Raw genomic sequence first — 19,930 nt, 5'->3', positions numbered from 1 at the left:
GCCTGGAACCTGAAACAGACAAATTAAAAGCAGAGCTGTCACTTGACCAGAGAAACTGGACTCTGTACATGAAGTTAGGAAACACCAAGAATGTGGAGAATTAGCAAACCAGGTGATAGCCTCTGTAAGTCCTTTCCTCCCTTAAATTAGTTCACAAACAGCTACGATGCCTGTATATAAAAGGCATTCTACCAGGTGCTACAGGAAATGCAGACATTCAGAGGACACTATATTTTTTTCTGGAAGAGTTTAAAATTGTATTTTGATTAAACCATAAGAAGGAGCAGAACCAAATTACCAGACGTGTCTTATCCAAACAATTCCTGTGCAAAACGCAACAACATTAACTAGTTTTGTTTCTAATGAGTAACAGGTACAGCGGTTAACCACACTTTACTGATTAAAATTACACAAACCCTGACCTTAACTTTGTTACTATTTGAGCTTCATGCAGCATCTGAGTACTAGCCTACCCCATGGTGTGCTAGGGGATGGCTTTCCACCTTATTCATACACACTGATAAAGCAGAATCAATATGTATTAGCACTCATATAAAGGCACAAACAAATATGTTCACTTATCCATTTTCTCTCTTTTTCTCAAGTCTTTAATATCCATGTGGTCTTTCAAGGAAAAGTGGGGGCAGAAAGTGGTCCTGAACAGACCTAAACACTAAAACCAGGAGTCTGAGGAAACAAAATTGTAGCTGACCATGTCTAGACAAGAAACTTCACAAAAACAGTTAGAAAATAGCATATAAATAAATGCCTCATTATGTTCTGTAGATTTAGGTGAAAAGTCCTGAGGCTTGATTTAAAGAGAATGTAGGCATGAGAATAAGAAATAGATGTAGAGGGAACAGTGATAGAAAGGTACTTGTGTATGTGCACACACGCAGGCATGCACGCGTGCGTGCACACACACACACAGACACACACTCACACACTCACCACTTATTGGAGCAGCCCACAATCTGCTGTAAATAAGGGATTTAACATTCATTCCACAAGCTAATGGTGCTTCTCGCCATCCAAGATAGATCCACTTAGATAATAGTGGAGGACAGTGCCAGAGCGACTGAAGGGAATGGGCTATTGTGTTTGACTAGTTTCCATGTATAAATTAGTGCAGAGAAGAAAAAGAAATTCAACAGAAAAACACATGTACTTTATTATAATTCTGAGTGTTACTCTCACAAGTCCCACAATAGCAGGCGAAAGAGCTTAAAACCACTCAAAAGAAACAAAAAGCAAATGCAAATTTGATTAAATGCCTTTCTGACAAGAAGTGATTTGACTTCAAGTTTGGATGGACACATATGTCAATGGCCGGTCATGGTTTTTGCCACATTCCTTTTGAGCTACACAGTTGGGACAAAGGAGGGGGAATGAAAAAGGGGAACAGAGTGGGAAGACTGGGGAAGCTGGGTGATGTGACTAAATATGACCTGAATATCAGGATGAAATCTCTTAATCAGAAGTACTGTCCTATTGTGCCCAGAGTAAAATAGATATCCATGATGTATGAGCTTTGCATGAACATATGATACAGAGACACAGGGACCTCATTTTCCCAGAAAGCGTCCTCCAAGGGGAAAGGATTTTGACAAAACTGAAGGTCAATATTTGATATGCTCACATCCTCAAGAACCAATACAGGGGATTCAGCTGTCAGTGATAACGAACACTGTTTTGAAGTAGAAATCCGACTCACCACTAAACAAATAGGATATTTTCGGATCAAGTTAAAGGGATCTTCAAAAATCACCTAAATTAATTCTAAGAGTAGATAGACTCTTATAATGTATAAAATAATTATGGGGAAAACAAGCTACTTTGTTCCATTTCTCCATTCAGACTGAAGGCTGAGCTGAAACTGTCACACTTCTAGTTCTAAGCCAACTGCTGATGAGGCTCATGGGCTCATAGGTCAGTAATGTAATTTTGGTCACAAAGCTGATGGCGGCAGTTAACAAGCAAGTGTAACAAGTGCCCATAATCCTGTACATAACTTCAATGGTCAAGATGAGACAAAACCCCTAAATATCCAACAATGACTACAGACCAACTTACACCATTGCTTCCATCATTGCTAAACATTTTCCAACCATAGTATAAAGCAAACAAGTGATTTTCTCTCCATTATTTGACTTTCGTATTCAAATATAAGCTTGTTTCCCTATCTGTAAAATAGGTTTAAAAATGCCTATTTGCGGGGCACCTGGGTGGCTCAGTAGGTTGAGCATCCGACTTCGGCTCAGGTCATGATCTCACAGTCCGTGAGTTCGAGCCCCGCGTTGGGCTCTGTGCTGACAGCTCAGAGGCTGGAGCCCGCTTTGGATTCTGTGTCTCCCTCTCTCCGACCCTCCCCCGTTCATGCTCTGTCTCTGTCTCAAAAATAAATAAACATTAAAAAAAATTTAAAAATTCCTATTTGCAAGCTGATTGTGCAGATTCCTTGTAACACGTTTCAAACAACTGGCCTAATATTTGGCACATTCAGGCACACAATACGTGGCAGGTATTAATAATACTGTTATTACTCTGCCCAGGGATATATCTTGTTGTTCACAAGTCAGTTCTTTCTTGTGACTCTCAGAATCCCAATTCATTTAAATACAGACCTGAAACAAACCTGAGTTTGATTTCATTTTATCCTTACAAGACAATTACTGTAATTTAAACAAAATATGTTTTATGTTTGAAATCTGATATAAAGAAACACTTCTTTTTTCCACATAAGTCTAATTATATGCTCAAGTACATATATGAATATTCAAGATGTCAAAGGGGGAATAATGCAATTTACCAAATGGGTAGCTAAGCAGTCTACTCCTGAATAGGACAGTTTTTCCAAAATATAATGAAATCATATTTTCATATGAAGATAGCAAAAAAGTAATGTGGACTGGTAATTGAACTTGTGATTTAATTAAATTAGGGAAATAACACACACTTGTTGAAAATCACAAAGAAGGAAAGATGAGGCAAACTAATGGTGTGTATATAAGTAACACGTCCCATATGGAAAAAATGAGACACCTTTCATAAATTGCTTGCTCCACTAGTCATAAAGCACACCTAAACATTCTGCTTTTTATATTCCTCACAACAGCTTAAAGTTATAGTCTATTCATGCTTAAAATTCAGTTGGCCTTTAAATGTCTGAAAACCTGAAAATACATTTCTATATTTATAGCATTTGCAGTGCAGCAGTATGATTTCTTGGCTACAATGATGCAAATGAGAGGTGGGAATGTATAAAATATTTAAAAACTGTCTGATTACTCTATCTGATGAACCTTTTTGGAGTTTTTCAGTTTATACCAAATGGCTTGCTTCCTCTGCTCAAAATTATAGCTCAGATGAAATTTGTCAGAGTCTAATCACAACGAAACATTCCTTTAGCATCAACGAATCAATGCAACCTATATATTCGTTACATTTTTACCTTGTTCCCTTTTTGCCTTATTGAGGAAGCGCTGGCATGCTATAAATGTGACAAGGAGAGCTACAATCACGTTTGTTTGGAATCAGTGTGTGCAAATTTTGGAATCAAACCTTCAGATGAGGTTTATGAAGCTGCCTGCCCAGAACACTCTGGTTTAAAAAAATGTGCATTGCTATTAATATTTTGAGTGTAGATTTTTTTTGGACAGTAAATGTTCATTTTCTGCCCATAAAACCAAGTATGAGTCACAACGGAACATTTACTTCGAGTCAAAAATGCAATGTGTGCTGATGTTCAAGAGCAGAGCATCTTATCACTGTGATTATGGAAAGCAGACACACACAAAAAGTCAGCATTTTCTTCTTCTTTAAAAGCAGATCTGAGATCAAAGACCATAATCCTCAATTCATAAATACTAGCATTAACTTGTATCCATAGAGGACTTACAGTAATTATGAGCTATAATCTGGGCTGGCTGCAAACGGGCTCTCATTCCGTCTTTTACCTGGTTCCCTAGCACATGTGCACAGCCAGAGAAGGATTCGTAAAAGGCAGTGGGGGAAAGCCCCTTACAGCCCATCCTTCAAAAATTCCAGGAACACCACAGTGAGTGAGTTTGATTTCAGGACGTCCCTTATTCAAATTCCAAGCATACACACCGCCATTTATACAGTCCCCAGCTCAGAACGCTAGGCAGTATATCCCAAAGTTTGAGTCTCAATATTATTATGTATCTCTCTCACTATCCCACAGAGTCTTGCGGACCTTACTTAGCTTGGGAAGTTGGGGGTTAAAGTTCTGCAAGAAGTTTTTCCTTTTCTTAAAATCATGTAAATTATTTTACCTGGTGTTTGAAGATAAAGACACACACACACACACACACACACATACACATTACCCCCAACAGCAACCAGGCTAAGTGGCAATAGCAACGTATTGAAATGAAAAGGCATTTACCAGGAGCAGGAAAGCCAGAAAGAGGAGCGGTGTGCCAGGAGTTGCCCGACGGCAGCATTCCATGCTTGGATCCTTGCCGGAATCCGAATCGGACACTGAATAAGCTGCTAAGTGCTCCTCTGCTTGCTGTCACATCCAGTACTGGTGCTAACACTCCAGCCCTGCCTATCAGCTTCCATCAGCCCTGCTCACATTTCCTGACCGAGGGTGGGTGGGTGGGTGGATGGGTGGGGGGTAAGCTGAATGGAATCTCTCTCCGAGCAGGCAGCCAGCCAATCAGGCTCCTGCTAATCAGACGTGCTGAATAACAAAGCCGGGGGGGGGGGGGGGTGGCGGACAGAGAAAGTGTAACAGTGCGAGCAAAAAAAGGGGAAACAGGATGAAAAAGAAAGGAGAGCAGAGCGCGCGCGGCAGAGGGGAAGAGAAATGCAAAAGGTGCAGAATTGCAAAAGATGAAGCAAAGCCCTCTACTTTTAACTAACCTGGTTGGTTCTTTGTGAGATACCTTTCTATTTGCCGTTTGCTTGTGCTGGTGCCTGTGGCTTTGGGAAGTACAGTAGCTCCCTGTGACTCTGTATTGTTGCATTCAGGAGAGAAACTTAATCCCTGTCAATATATAACATATGCCATAAAGGGAAAGAGCCATAGACAAAAACTGACTTAACGTGCCTTTTAAACGTGTTCTGCACAACTGCTTTATTCCTCTTCCGTGAAGCTCCTCTTTATTTTCTCCCTTGACTCGGAAAAGAGGCTATATAAGTTTTTGGAAGTTCCTCACCAAACCTAAATAGTGACATGAGTTACTTTTAGGCATTAATGACTTGAGCCGGGGGTGGGGAAAGAAAAAGCAAGTCGCTTCTTTGTAAAGTGACAATTTAAAATGTCTAAGGTTTACTACACTAAAGGCACAATTAGAAATTTAGAGCCCCTGGTTTAAAAAAAAAAAAAAAAGCCCTTTAACAAAGACTGGGATGAAAGGGGCTGAAATTTGGGGTTGAGGAGCAGCCTGGTTTTGACACAGTGCCAGCTCACAACTATCTACTGTGGCAGGGAGAGGGAAAGAAAGGATGAATTAAATCTTCAGTTAATCCTCAAACCTTTTAACCAACAGTTTCAGCCTCATCCTTATCCATGTCCTTTATCAGAGCTGCTATAACACAGCAGAAAAGGCTGAAGTGAGTTTTACCTCCTCTTGCCTTCTACTGTTGCAAGAGGCTTGGATGGGAGACGCTCTGGAGGAAGTGCTAATGAGCAGTGAAATGACTGCAAGGCCAGCGACAGCAAAGAGAAGGTCAGGAAGCTTCTAAGTCTGGTTAATCCACCAGCAATCAAGATTTGACTCTACCAGAGGAGGATTTTATTACAGTTTTAGAAAAGTGTCAAGTGTCAAACAAGGACGTCTTTCTCCTTATCTGCTAAGAAAATCATGGAGTGTTTGAAAGAATGAAACAGCGAACTTGGCCTTCCATTTCCATAGGTGTGTCACCAGGAAGTTTTTCCTTTGTAGATTTCTTGAGAGCCCAGAAATGTATATGGTGGAGGGAGAAGACGATGAGAATTAAAGTCCTTTCCTCCCGTTAATAAAAAACACCCACAAGTTATGAAATGCAAAAATATGGAAAACCTGCTCTACGCATAATGGGCGTGTGAGTACAGGCAGGTCAGTCTACATACACACCTGCAGCACTGCTTTTCAGCAAGGTAAAGAAACGCAGCTAGCTTGTTTAACATCAAGTTACTTACTTCATATGGCATGCCAATTAAAGACAGAAGAGCTTTGAAATGCCCATTTTCAACCTGTTGGAGAGTCAGGGCATATAAGGATCCACCTTGTCCCTTTAGAAAAATGGATAGGACAAATCCATAGCAAAGAGGTCCTGTTTTGAAGTATGTTGTTCCCTTTCAGAGAGATCAGTTTTACAAATCTATAAAAAAACCAGCTAATAATGTTCATAAGCTGAAGAGTACCCATGAGTAGATGTAAAAATGCTTGACTGATGGGCCATCTGAGTGACTCAGTCGGTTAAGCATCTGACTCTTGATTGCGGCTCAGGTCACGATCTCATGGGTTGTGAGTCTGAGCCCCGCATCAGGCTCTGCACTGACAGCGTGGAGCCTGCTTGGATTCTGTCTCTCTATCCTTCCTTGCCTCTCTCGCTCTCTTTTTTTCAAAATAAAAAAAATAAACATTTTAAAACAAGCCTTGACTGGTGTTATCTGAAATCATTATATTAAAGAAATGAACTGATTGAAATAAACTTTCATTCCTAAAGCTACCTCTCTCAGGGCGCCTGGGTGGCTCAGTCGGCTAAGTGTCCGACTTCAGCTCAGGTCACGATCTCCGGCCAGTGAGTTCGAGCCCCGTGTCGGGCTCTGTGCTGACAGCTCAGAGCCTGGAGCCTGTTTCAGATTCTGTGTCTCCCTCTCTCTCTGACCCAACCCGTTCGTGCTCTATCTCTCTCTGTCTCAAAAATAAATAAACGTTAAAAAAATTAAAAAAAAAAAAAGCTATCTCTCTCTTACAAGTTGGAGCTTTCTGAGGCAGGGATTTTTAACCTATTAGTTAGCTAAAGCGTTCCAACTGGTTCTACAAAATGGAATATTTTATTGAACACCACTTCCTCCTTCCCTCTTCACGCATAACCATCACTTAATAGGCAGATCCAAAGGCATGAACAGGTGGTAGGAAAAGGAAGAGAAGCAACAGTGGTCATGATATGACACCATTTGCAGAAGAAGAGCTACTAGTATGCTCTTCTAGATTCCTTCCTACTTTGGAAATAAATATTATCTAGATATTTTGAGTCAGCGATTTCTGCCTTGAAGTTCTGATGGGCACGTTGACATATAACACGATGGTCCCCTTCGCCTCAATAAAGTTGCTGGACGTCACAATATTCTTAAGTCAAACCCTCAATTACCCATTGAATGTCTGGAGGACAAGCACCACAATATCTCACGCTTCTCGTCCCAGTGCTCATAGCATTTCCTTTCCTGTTGGGGATGCCCAGAGAAACTAGGAAAAGCGATTGTGTTGTCAAACATTACACAGTGCACAGCAAGCTCCAAGCTTACTGCAATGTTAGAAAAAGGAGAACAAAATCAAGTTGCGTGAGGGTGACTAGAGTAAGTTTTGGGGATGAGGCAATTTTGATAATTACCAGATTGTATGTCATTATCTTTAAAGGCTGCAAATGGTTTTACACTCGCAATCGCATTTTTATGACTACTCCTCGACGTTGGTTAAGTACTCACTCCATTTTATATATGTGGAAAATCAGGCTCAGAGGAATTAAATGACTTGCCCCAGGACCCACTGGCTAGCACTGGCCTTTGACTAGGATTTTCTGACCCGAAATCACTCTTCTCTCATCTATACATATCTGCACATGTATGTGCACCTATGTATACACACATGTATGTCTATATATGTGTGTATGTGTCTACACACACCTACACAACCACATAGACATTTTCAGATGCTGACAGTGGTGTCATACTGGCTGGAGGGTAATGTTTATAGTGAAGGTAAAGGAGTAGAGGGCAGGCTACCCAGGTTTTCCTATAGATATATGTTACCTGACAATGGAAAGTATCTCATCGAAATCTACGGTGTCTCTGTCTCCCACCTTTGTCACTTCTAAAACTTTTTCCAGTACTAAGGAAAAATAACATAAAACCCTAGGTAATCTAGATGCTTACTAATGGCGGCCTGGGGAAGGCCCCTTATGGCATGGGAGCAGGGCGTTGGCCGAGCTCCTTTTCCCTCTTCAGGTATCTACATTAAAGCTGTCTCACCAGTGTCTGAGCAGCAGCAGGGGCCACAGCTGCCATAATACTGGTGGCTGGCTCCCTGTACAATATATTAGGTGAAATGAAAGCAGAAGCAAGAGAGAGAGTGTCAGGGCTGTCTGAAGCATCATTCCAAATGGTATGGATTTAACAATACTTAATTTAAAAAACACCAGCTTGGACAGGAGCAAGCTGTTAACATTCAGTGTGCTTTATGGCAGGAAAGAGTGAGCTAAACTCTCCGAATTTCTCTCCCTGGGGAGAATGCATTACAGCGTCCGTGCCAGAGCCACCTGTCTCTTCCTGAGGTTGGGCCTCCTCACTTGGCCCTCCAGTTGCAGTTCGTGGAGTGGAGAGGGCAAAGGGTCTTCTGGAAAGAACTCAGGGGTGGGGGACCTTGGTGAGCTCGGTAGAACCCCATCTCCCCTCTTGCAGGAGGTGGTAACGGCAGCGTCTGAGACTTTCTAGCCTCACAGGCATGTATGAAAGTGGTTTAGTTTCCCTGGCTAATTCTGAGAATTAAAAAGAGGAAAACATAGCGTGGGGATGAAGAAGATGAAACTACAGGAAGCTGACTGCTACTCTCAGGGGCACAGCTGCAATCTGACCAGGAGTTTGTAGCTCTCCATTTCACCTGACATCCTTTCAACACCAAAGCAACTGGAACGTTTGTTACCGTTTTCAAATCATCTTTCACACATGACCTCATGTGATGTGAGCAGAAACTCTGTAATGTAGAGAGTGATTATTATCCTCACTTTATAGGTAGCAACACTGGTGCTCTTCTCTGTTAAACACATTCATCCACATTACTTATTATCAGGTAGCAATTCGGGGCTCTATCTGAGGTCTTTCACCTGGTAACCCCTTGAGATGCTAACTCATGAAAATAGTTGCATTTATTGAGGCTCTCCCGTGTGCCAGGTACTAATTACTTTATTATTTCATATAATCCTCACAATAACACTATGGGAGAGGTAAATTTATTGTTCTCAAATGGATATGACTTATGGTCGATTAGTACTCACCATTGGTCCCAGCTAGTGCCTTCCTGAAATGCAGAAGCCAGAAACCTAGCAACTACATTTCCCAGACTCCCTTGCAGCTAGGGTACCAGAGGTAATTTAGATTTGGCTACTCAGGAGCAGTCCCACAAGATTTAAAAGAAGTGAGGCAGAGACCACACTTTGTTCTCTCTGCTTGTCAAAATGGCTAAAGAGTAAGGCAGTTTGTGTGCAACCATGACAACCAGTCATTGCCTTTGTGGGTGATAAGAGGCAGTCTTGGGGAATGCAGTTTTTCAGCTGGATCAGAGAAGGTGGGAAGACTTTTTACATACAGCCCTTACATTTCCATCCAGCTGGTGTATGGAATAGAGTAGCATGGGAATCTTCAGAAAACTCAAACTAGTCTTTTTTTGTTGGCAATTCCAACTTTTTGTGAGTTAATGAATTCCTTTATAATGTAACACTTCCTGTTTTAATTAGCAAGAGGAAATTCTAGTCTCTGAAACAGAATCCTTGACTGATAATATCCCCTTTACCAGGGGAGAAAACTGAGGCATGGAGAATTCATTAATTTTCCAAGAATACGTACCCACAGAGGGGAAGGGTCAGGATCTCAGGGGGAATCTGTGTTCTTAACCACTAATCTACCCTGCCTCTTTGTAGAGCAGAGGGCTATAGTTCAGAGAAGGGAGAGATCATTGCTAGTTTGAGGACTCAGTAAGGGGGACTGAAATGGAAGAAACAGAAATTGAAAAACACCTTGAGATATAAAGAGACTTTTTTGCTTTTGTTGGTATTTTTCTTCTTTCTAAGAAAATTTTATTTAAATTCTAGTTGATTGACGTATAGTGTGATACTGGTTTCAGAAGTAGAATTCAGTGATTCATCACTTACATACAACGCCCAGTGCTCAACACAAGTGCCCTCCTTAATACCCATCACCCATTACCCATTTACCCATTCCCCACCCACCTCCCCTCCAGCAACCCTCAGTTTTTTCTTTACAGTTAAGAGTCTCTTATGGTTTGCTTCCCTTTCTTTTTCCCCCTTTCCCTATGTCCATCTGTTTTGTTTTTTAAATCCCACACATGAGTGAAATCATACAATACTTGTCTTTTTCTTACTGACTTATTTCGCTTAGCATAATACACTCTAGCTCCATCCACATTGTTGCAAATGGCAAGGTGTCATTCTTTTTGATAGATGAGTAATATTCCATTGTGTATATATACCACATCTTTACCTATTCATCAACTGATGGACATTTGGGCTCTTTCCATTATTTGGCTATTGTTGATAATGCTGCTATAAACATCGGGGTTCACGTGCCCCTTCAAACCAGTATTTTTGTATCATTTGGGTAAATACCTACTAATGCAATTGCTGGGTTGTAGGGTAGTTCTATTTTTAACCCTTTGAGGAAACTTCATACTGTTTTTCAGAGTGTCTGCACCAGTTTGCATTCCCACCAACAGCGTAAGAGCATTCCCCTTTCTCCACATTCTCGTCAACATCTGTTGTCTTTTGTGTTAAGATAAAAAGAGACTTTCAAGAGATGATAAGAAAATGGGAAAAGTTTTGCAGGTGAGGAGGACAGAGTAAGCAGAGAGAAAGAGGAACATGTAAGGCCAAGGCTTTTACTCACCCTGAACCACTATTTCAGGCTGCTTAAAGAAGAAATATGTTTTTTACTTCTTTGTCCCACAGTCTCAGATCACATCCTCATTGATTTCTCCCTACAAAGTGTCAGGAACTCAACAAATTTTAAAATTTGATTTGATTCATCTTGAGTTGCCTAAAGTACTAAGAGCCTCAGCTTACATTTCTTCTCATTTCCTCCAGTGCTTAATTCAGGGCTTCTCACGTAGGTATTCAGTTAGCATCTGTGACCCTGGCCAGCAGCAGAGAGGAATTCTAGAGGCTCTTCGTGCAGTGGACAGAACCCAGATTTTGAAATCAGAGTGTTCAGATTCTAGCTATTCCCTTTACTACCAGGAGAGCTTTAGGGAAATGAATTTCTGAAAGTCACTGAGCCTAGCTTTTTTGTTTGTTTTTAACTGTTATATGATGAGAATAATGGTCAGCACCACAGAGCAATTGTGGGCAGTGGGGCAAAGGGTTTGTAGAGTATAGCTCAGTACAAGGTAAGAGATCAGTGAAACATTACCATGCTAGTTGGTGGGTATATGAGTATCCCCTGTACATGTCTTTCAACTTTTCTATGTATTTGAAAATTCTGATAAAATTCTGGGAAAAATTATTATCATAATCTAGATTCTAATTCTAGGACTCCCTCCCTCTGCTCTGAAAAAAACAAACAAACATAAACAAACAAACTCATAGCAGAGCACTGAACTGCATCAGGAAGAAAGAATTATTCACTACTTTCAAGCTGGCGGTCCTTCTTCCCCCCTTTCTCTCCATTGCTAGGGCTATGTTATGGATCGCAGAGGTTTGAATTAGCTTCAACAAACATTTATTGAACATCTACTGTGTGCAATGCTTGATAAATAAATAATTCTGAAAACAGATAAATTGTCTCTTAGAGGCTTTTTGACAAAGATACCAGTTTAATTGCTGAGGTTTTGAATTATGGTTGTAATATCCACATATTAAACCCAAGTGTAATATATAAATCCTAGGCCCTTGATTCTTAGTTCAGTACTATTTCCATGACATCATTCTTCACAGATAAAATAATTATACCAGAGCCAGACAATACGGTGAAGGGGTGTTAACAGATTTATAGACAATACAGAGAGAGGGATTAAAAGGTATAAGCCAGATTCCTCTGCTTGGCATTCAAGGACCTCCCTGATCTGTTTGTAGTCCCAGGATAATAGAAAGTCATGCTCCAGCTCAATTGAAATACCTGATATTACTCCAATACTCCAAGTCCTTCCACTCCTGTGTATTTATGCTTCCAGTCCCTCCTGCCTGTAAGGTCCTCCCTGCCATCTCTGTCTTGCTCAAATCCTTGTTAACCTTTGGGATGTAGCTCAGATAGCTCCCCCACAAAGCCTCATATATAATTGGCATTAGATAAATACTTGTCAAATTAAGCATGTGAATTGATGACCTCGGCTATGTCTATAGATACAGTGTCAGGAAAAAAGAAAAGAGGGAAAAAACCAAGTAGGAGAATGGCAAAAGAAAACAGAGTCTCCGAAAACTAAGGAAAAATGGAAATTAAAGATAAAATCAAATTTGAATTTCAGAATAGCAATTAAACCATGGAAAATCAGAGTCCTCTTCCTCTAAAATAAAATAGATTATTGGGTATTCTTCAGTTTTATTTCTGTTATATGCTGTTATATTTGCTCATACCAGCAGGATGAATGGTTTCTCTGTTAAGTTAGGAAGATTATCTCATATCACAATTATAAACATAGTCAAAGAAATACGAAAAACTATGAAATAATGGAATGCTGAAAAAGAATCTATAATTAAAAATAATTTATAGTATAGTTTCTTTTTTAACTTTTTGAAAAGGGCATGGAATTTGTAGGTAAAACTGGATGTTTTATCTTTCCTACTTCAAAATGTGATGGGCTGTTCTTTCTTTTGAAAAGACTTTTGTGAAGGAATTTGGATCTTGGTAAGCATGGCAAAAAGAGAAAACATTACATACGGTAATGACATAGAGAATTGAATACAAGCCAACAACAACAAAAAGTTACCAATCTGCAGGTGTCCTGAGGGGGAAATAGTGGGTGCAACTGGGAGAAATAGGTAAAAGAATCTACAGATTTATCTTTCTTGCCCATGCATTTTCTAGGAGTTAAAATCCAACATCGGTTCCCAGAACAGAAACTGTAGTTACGAGACAGTATAGGATTCTAAGGATAAAGGGGAGAACCCCCATTCCTTAGTTAGGATTGTAGGGTGGGACCTAGTCACAAACGCCCTTTGGAGAAGCTGGAGGGGACACAGGTCCTAGTCTTGAGGTTTCAAGGCCAGCAAGATAAGTTTGATGCATGTCACTTGATCTTACCTCTCAGAGGAATATAAATAGGGACATGTCTGGGCTGTGTAAAATAAAGAGGCAGCAAGACTCAAGGGATATGACTGTGAGGATTTGGGCAAGATCTGTTTGAGAGAGGCACATTCCTCTCCGAATAGTCCTACAGGCCCAGCTTTTGGTTTGGGTGTTTGGTCACGTATCTTCTCTTTGCCCTCCCCACCTCCAACCTCACTCTGTATGTCTCCTTTGATTTCCTATCACTCAGACTGTAATAAAAATGCTCTGTCATCCTCAGATGACCCTGTAAGTAGAATATTTGCTGTACTCATAGGCATCTACTTTTTCTCTCAATACATTGGTTTTTAAAGTTATGCCTACATTTTAAGGGACAAAACATTAAATAGCATACCTGTGGCAGAAATATTAGCTGTCTCCCAATATCTTTTTTATGCTTTGCTAATAAACATACATGCCCAGCGAGAACAGACATATGTGGCCGTGTGACAAAATTCTAATTAAGGAAATGTAAGTAGGGGCTGTGGACGTAGTTCCAAGTGAGGTCCTTAAACAGAGGGGCATCCCCTGCTTCACCATTTCCTCCTCTGTGTGGCTGGAATGATAATGGGAAGACTGGAACGTGGACCATGAGGTGATCTGGAGGGGATACTATGCACCATTAAGAGGGCCCTGACTGCCTGACACTCTGAAGCATCATAGTGTTCCTAGACTGGCTACCTCCAGACTTTCATGAGAGGAAGAAATGCGTTTAATACAACATGTGTGTTTTAACATAGTATCTTGGTGGCAGGACTATACAAAACCATTAAATAGATAGGCAAGTTATATAGTCTTCTGTCAGCTTAGGATCTATGAATAAACATCATGCCTCTGGCTTTGACTAATGGCCATTATAGAAATGTGTATGTGTACCACTCCCGAGATCTTCTAAAATTACCTAGGACAGTTTTGCTTATGTAATCCAATTATATAAGAATCCCCCTGGCAAATTCTTGGAATATAACGGTCAAATACAAAAAGCATGTCTTTGACAGGTGAGAATGTTTCATTTTTTAGATAAAGAGAACTAAATAAAGGTGGGTATGTTTCCTTTTTTTAGATAAAGAGAACTATATAAACTTCCTAAGTTTCTATCTTTGCTCTGCCTACTAGGAGGGTCAGAACGAAAATTTGTGCTCAATGGTTAGATATTTCCTCAGCCTATGGCTTTTAAACATTTTCTTACTCTTTCTTGATTTTTACATTCTATTATTCCATGTAAGTGGTTTGGTATTTTATGCATTGCAATTTTACTCTAAGCAACCTTTGGATTTGTTTGGAAGAGGTAGGGTAGAAGCATATAAAATAAACATTGTGATTGTAAAAAAGAAACCATCTACGGGGCACTTTAAGGGAGGTGATGGAATAAGAGAGTGATTTCATACAGATGAAAACAATGTTTTTCTTTATCCTTATGGCGATTGAACTCATTTTTGTTGCCTTCATGATTTATTAAACTTTCCAAGGCTATCCTACCCTTTCTAAGCTTCATGTTTTATTTTCTTTAGTCATTTGGAGAAACTTTAAAATTATTTAAGAAAATTTATTCAAACTCGATTATTATTTCTTATATGGTACTTCCACTGGTATAATGCCATTTGAATGGAAAAATTTGCTCCTCCATAATCAAATATAGTACCTTAGAATTCATACAATGCTACTACATTTCATTTGTACAGGTTCCATTAATCTAATTTCTGATTTCGCTGAAATGATTATCTCCTGAAGCTACTGTTACAGATGATGTATATGGGGGAGGGGTTGGCAATGTCCTGATTCACCTGACATATGGGACAATGTACTATTCCCATCTGGTTCTAGTTGTCTAAGTTGCTCAAAGCCTCAAGTTAGTGAAGGTTGGGGTCATGAGGGCACTCTTGCCATATACTGTACAAATATATTACTGGTCTCAAGAAGCCTGGGAAAGAGTTAATGCATCAACTGTAAATTATTACCACCATCAAAAGAAAGAACAACAGCAAACCACTCAAACATTAGGCTGTCAGTCTTGAAGACAGTGTTTGTGTCTTGTCTGTTCATTCCCAACTTTTGCCATGGCTACCTGGCACACAGTAAGAGTCTAATAAATGTTTGCTGAATGTATGAATTATTATAAAAGCATAAGCCTGACTCCTCAAAAATTAAACATAGAATTATGATAGGATCCAGCCATCCCACTTCTGAATATATACCCCAAAGATATGAAAATAGACAAATATTTGTATACTCATGCTCACAGCAGCATTATTCAAAATAGCCAAAACGTGCAAGCACGCAGGTTTCTATTGACAGATGAATGGATAAGCACACAGGGTATATACATACAATGGAATATGATTTAGTCTTAAAAAGGAAAAATTCTAGATGATGGATGAAAACTTGGATGAAACTACAACATGGATGAAACTTGAACACATGTGTGATTTCATTTATATGAAGTACTTAGAGCAGCTAAATTCATGGAGACAAAGTATCAGGAGCTGGGAAGGGGCAGATATAGGGAATTCATGTTTAATGGGTATAGAATTTCAGGTGGGAAAGATGAAGAATTCTGAAGATGGGTGGTAATAATGAACGCACAATAATTTGAATCTACTTAATGACATAGAACTGCACTCTAAAAAGTATTTAAAATGGTACATTTTATGCGAGATATATTTACTATAACTTAAAAAAAAATTTTGAATGTTTATTTATCTTTGAGAGGGAGAGAGAGACAGACAGACCTTGAGCGGGAAAGGGGCAGAGACAGAGGGAGACAGAATTGGAAGCAGGTTCCAGGCTCTGAGCTGTCAGCACAGAGCCTGACACTGGGCTCAAACCCACAAACTGCAAGATCATGCCTTGAGCCGACGTCAGATGCTTAACCGAGTAAGCCACCCAGGAGCCCCTACTATAACATTTTTAATGAAGAGAAAAATAATATAAGATAAAATACTTATGAAAGTCTGTACACTTATGTATTATGTTTCTTAACAGTATGATTTATTTTGCTTATTCTTTATGCAACTTTCTTGTATTCACAATATTCCCTTTGGAGATGAGGTGTGGGAAAATAATCAAGACTTGCTTCAAAAATTACACTTATTAAAATTAGATTGGACACATGTATTTAATTTTCCATGCCAAATGACCATGTTTTGATATCTTTAAATGGCTGTTACTGCTCACATGCCGATATAACATTTTAATGAAGAGTCGGCAAAACGGCGAAAGTAATCTGTGGTGCCATTTGCTTTAGGATTCTGTAATTATTTCCCCTTCTTTTGGAGGGGTGATTTCCACTGAAACATGAGTTTGCTTATTATAGACAGGGATGTCATCCACTGTGTGTATCACAATAGAATAGGTCCACTGTGTGGACTTCCGAAGTGTTATCCTGGAGACTTCTTGTGGATGACCCAACAGAGTATTTTCACAGGTCTGTTCAAGGAAGAACTTATTTTTACAAAGAATGAGAGTCATGAAAAGAAGCTGGGGGTAACGATAGTACCCTGGTGTAAAACCTGCATGTACACCTAGTAAAATTTGGAAATTGAATTCACTCTGCTTCAGATTTCATTTTCTCCCCTATTAAATCAGAGTATGACACAGGCATCACAAAATCTGCCATAAATAATTCTTCACAACCGTCTGCTTCACTTTGAGTGCTCTGGACTCTCTCCAGCCATAAAACCTGGATCTACTTTTACCACTAAAGAGGATAGTCCCCCTCTTGGTTGGGGCTGAAGACACTAAAATTGAAAAGAAGCTTGTCGTTCAAGCAGTTACTCTGCATGCTATGTCTTACACAGAAAACAGGGGTTTCGCCATGGAGCTAGGCAAGTCCTTGAAAATCTTGACAAGATTTATAAATAAGATGTGTTGTTTATTTATTATTAAAAAAAAACCCTTTCCATTGTGTTTTCCTTGGTAATGTAACATGATATGTATTTTTGCCAAGAATAGGGTGTGGTTGCTTCGAGGCTTAGCCGATCATGAAATGTCATGCTTAAGACTTGAGTCAGATCATCAAAACAATGTAATTCTGGAAAAAGAGTGCCAACAGTTTCCCCACTTCTGCTAGATTCAGCTCTATTAGAGTTGTGAGCATTAGTAGGTTTCCTTGTGACTGTGTCCAGTCATGACTCTGAAAATATCATCAGCAAATCTTGAATTTTATACTTTCGTGCTTCATTCTGAGGGTATCTTCCTCCCCTGCTGCCTGACTTCCTCCTGCATTTCTTCTATCCCTCCCTTTCCTTCTCATTTCTTTGTCAATTTTTGTTGGTTAATAATAATGTACTTACAGGGATTAAAATCAAATGGAAGAATATTACTTAGGGATTGTACTTCAAAACACCCAGCAATGCAGGCTAATGAACTCACAACTTTTTAAATAGACTAATGAATCCAACTTCTTAAACACTTGTCTCCGTAGGACTACTGAAGATTTGGAAATAAATTTTTGTAAAAGTTGGCATAGTTCAATACTTTTCCGAAGAGTCTGGTTAACTCAGCCAGCTTGGGGGTTTCTCTACTCATGATAAGCCCCTTTGGTATGCAAGTTCCCTGAGTGCAGAGACTTGGTCTTTCTCATATACCTCTGTAACTCCAGTGTCTATAATAGTGCTTGATTCATGTAAGGCATTTAATAAATATTTATTAATGAATAAAGTAACCAGTGAGATAGGGTCCTGGGTTCAACAGAGGACTTGAAAGATCCAGGTCCATATCAAGAAACTAGGATCCAGAGTGGTAGATTAAATATGTCTGATAAAATACCAATAAAGTCTGACCAATGAAATACACATTGTTTATGATGTATTATTTCCTTGGATAATATAATTTGTAATATAAAAAAACAAGCATTTTATATTTTACTATAAGATGCTTGAGAGTATATAATAAGTTCTCAAATATTATCTGTTAAATGTCTAAATATTGAAAAAATCCACGCTCATTGGATAACTGTCTTAGGCAGATGTGTGGATTACGAACATAAAGCTTCTACAATTCAGTTATTAAGGTGACTTCTAAAATATAGAGCTAAGATACCAATCCCCCCTTTAAATACTAGAAATAATAATTCCACTATTTATATAACATTAAAAAGCTAGTCCTGTGTGATTTCTGAAAACATAAAAGTTCTGTTTGTTCAAAATATAACTGCTCATGGCAGCAAATACTGTTTTTTAAAATACTGTTGATAAGGGATGAGACCCATGCTCTGAACTTCTCAGGATGTGCATGGGAATATTTTTGTCATAAAATCAAAGGGCTGGACTAGATTTGCTAAAGTCTCTTTTACCTCTAAAATTTTATGACTCTGACTTTAAAAACAAATTACCCATGGGGAAGTAGTGTCTTTGTAACTCACTCAGAATTTTCATTGTCATTGGACAGAGACTCCTCACTGATTCACCATATTCTGGCTCAAGTCTTGTTTATAGCGTATTAGCTTTGAACAAGTCTTTTTCTTTTAAGGGTGCTCTGAAAATCTCGTAGAAGCCATAGGGAGCCTATCATGAACCATAACTGAGTTTGGAGACTGATGTTCCAAAAAGAAAAGATACTAAATGTCATGGAAAGTTAGGGAAAAACTAGGCAAAGTGCTCAGATCTCACATTTGCCATTCTGCAAAATGGTTAAAGCACTATTGTTCAACTGTGGGCAGTGATCCACCAGTAGGTCATGAAATCAACTTGGTGTGTAACAAGTAGCATTGAAAGTAAAAGTTAAAAAGAATAATTCAGAGTAGAAAAGAAAACATTTAATATATCTCCTATAGTTAGGATAAGTACTGTTTGATGACACTTATTTCAGGAGTGTGTGTGTGTGTGTGTGTGTGTGCGCATTTCAGTGGCACGTGATTTGGGTTACCATGTACAGTGTACTTCTTCCTGTGGAGCACGTTAAAAAAAGCTTGAAAACTATTGGTTTAAATGAAAAAAGTCATTCCAAGTCCAATAAAAACAGCTATCCTTTCAAATTCTGTAATTACTTCTATGAAATCCTGAAGATCTCATGAGCATCCTATGCAATCATAGCAAAGAGGTAGGGTGTAAATGGGAAGGTTTCTTTCCTCAAAGAAAAGCAGCACCAAACTCACTCATCAATTTGGAACACCAGAAGCCAAGATCACTGAACCCAAACTCCTCCATCTAATGGGTTTGATTGGAGACGGAAGCAGATCCCCACTCTGTCCCTGATGGATGGTGAATATCAGCTACACCCAAATGTGATTATATGTGAGCTCAGACAGAATATAGACCAGCCAAGGGATTCCTTAAAAACCTTTCTTATTTACATATGTTATGTATACAGAAAAGTATAACTAGGAAATCTGTTTTCATCTTGAGGGAAAAAGAAAGACTTTGTAGCTTTCTTCATCTCTTCCTTCTCCTTTGGCATCTTGTATTTCTGCCTAAGAGATTTCTAAGAACCCATGGTGGCTTCTTGAGGACAGGGAAACATATTATAGAAGCGAAAACACCTCGTGTAGAAATTCTTGTCTTCATCTTCGTGTATATCTTACATAACTTTTTTTCCCCTGTAATATGATTTTACTTTAATTGGTGAGTCAGTATTTCCATCTCCTTTTATTTATCAAAACACTTTTTGGGTGTTTTTAAAAAGTAAAACCTCAAAGTTAGCTCAATAACTGGACAGTCCACAGCACTTTAACATAATAAGTAATTATGCACATAAAGTACATGGAAA

The 19,930-nt window shown here is 39.2% G+C and overlaps 1 protein-coding gene across 6 annotated transcripts in view; it reads right to left on the bottom strand.

The window, feature by feature from the left end:
- The window catches only part of ADAMTSL1 (ADAMTS like 1), an 881,240-nt gene that overhangs the window by 372,792 nt on the left and 488,518 nt on the right, over positions 1 to 19,930 (bottom strand). Inside the window, exon 1 of one of the 6 annotated variants that reach the window (XM_078436764.2) lies at positions 4,409 to 4,602. The exons of the other annotated variants lie outside the window; for them this stretch is intronic. Within the exon in view, the coding sequence (XP_078292890.2) occupies positions 4,409 to 4,471 (63 nt within the window). The 5' untranslated portion in view covers positions 4,472 to 4,602. Of the gene's footprint in view, positions 1 to 4,408; positions 4,603 to 19,930 lie in introns of those variants that run through there. 6 annotated transcript variants of the gene reach the window in all.

This window comes from Panthera onca, chromosome D4, assembly GCF_046562875.1.
Source record: "Panthera onca isolate mPanOnc1 chromosome D4, mPanOnc1 haplotype 2, whole genome shotgun sequence".
Taxonomy (NCBI): Eukaryota; Metazoa; Chordata; class Mammalia; order Carnivora; family Felidae; genus Panthera; species Panthera onca.
The sequence above is the reverse complement of the archived record's forward strand: the minus strand, read 5'-3'. Positions and strand labels throughout refer to the sequence as shown.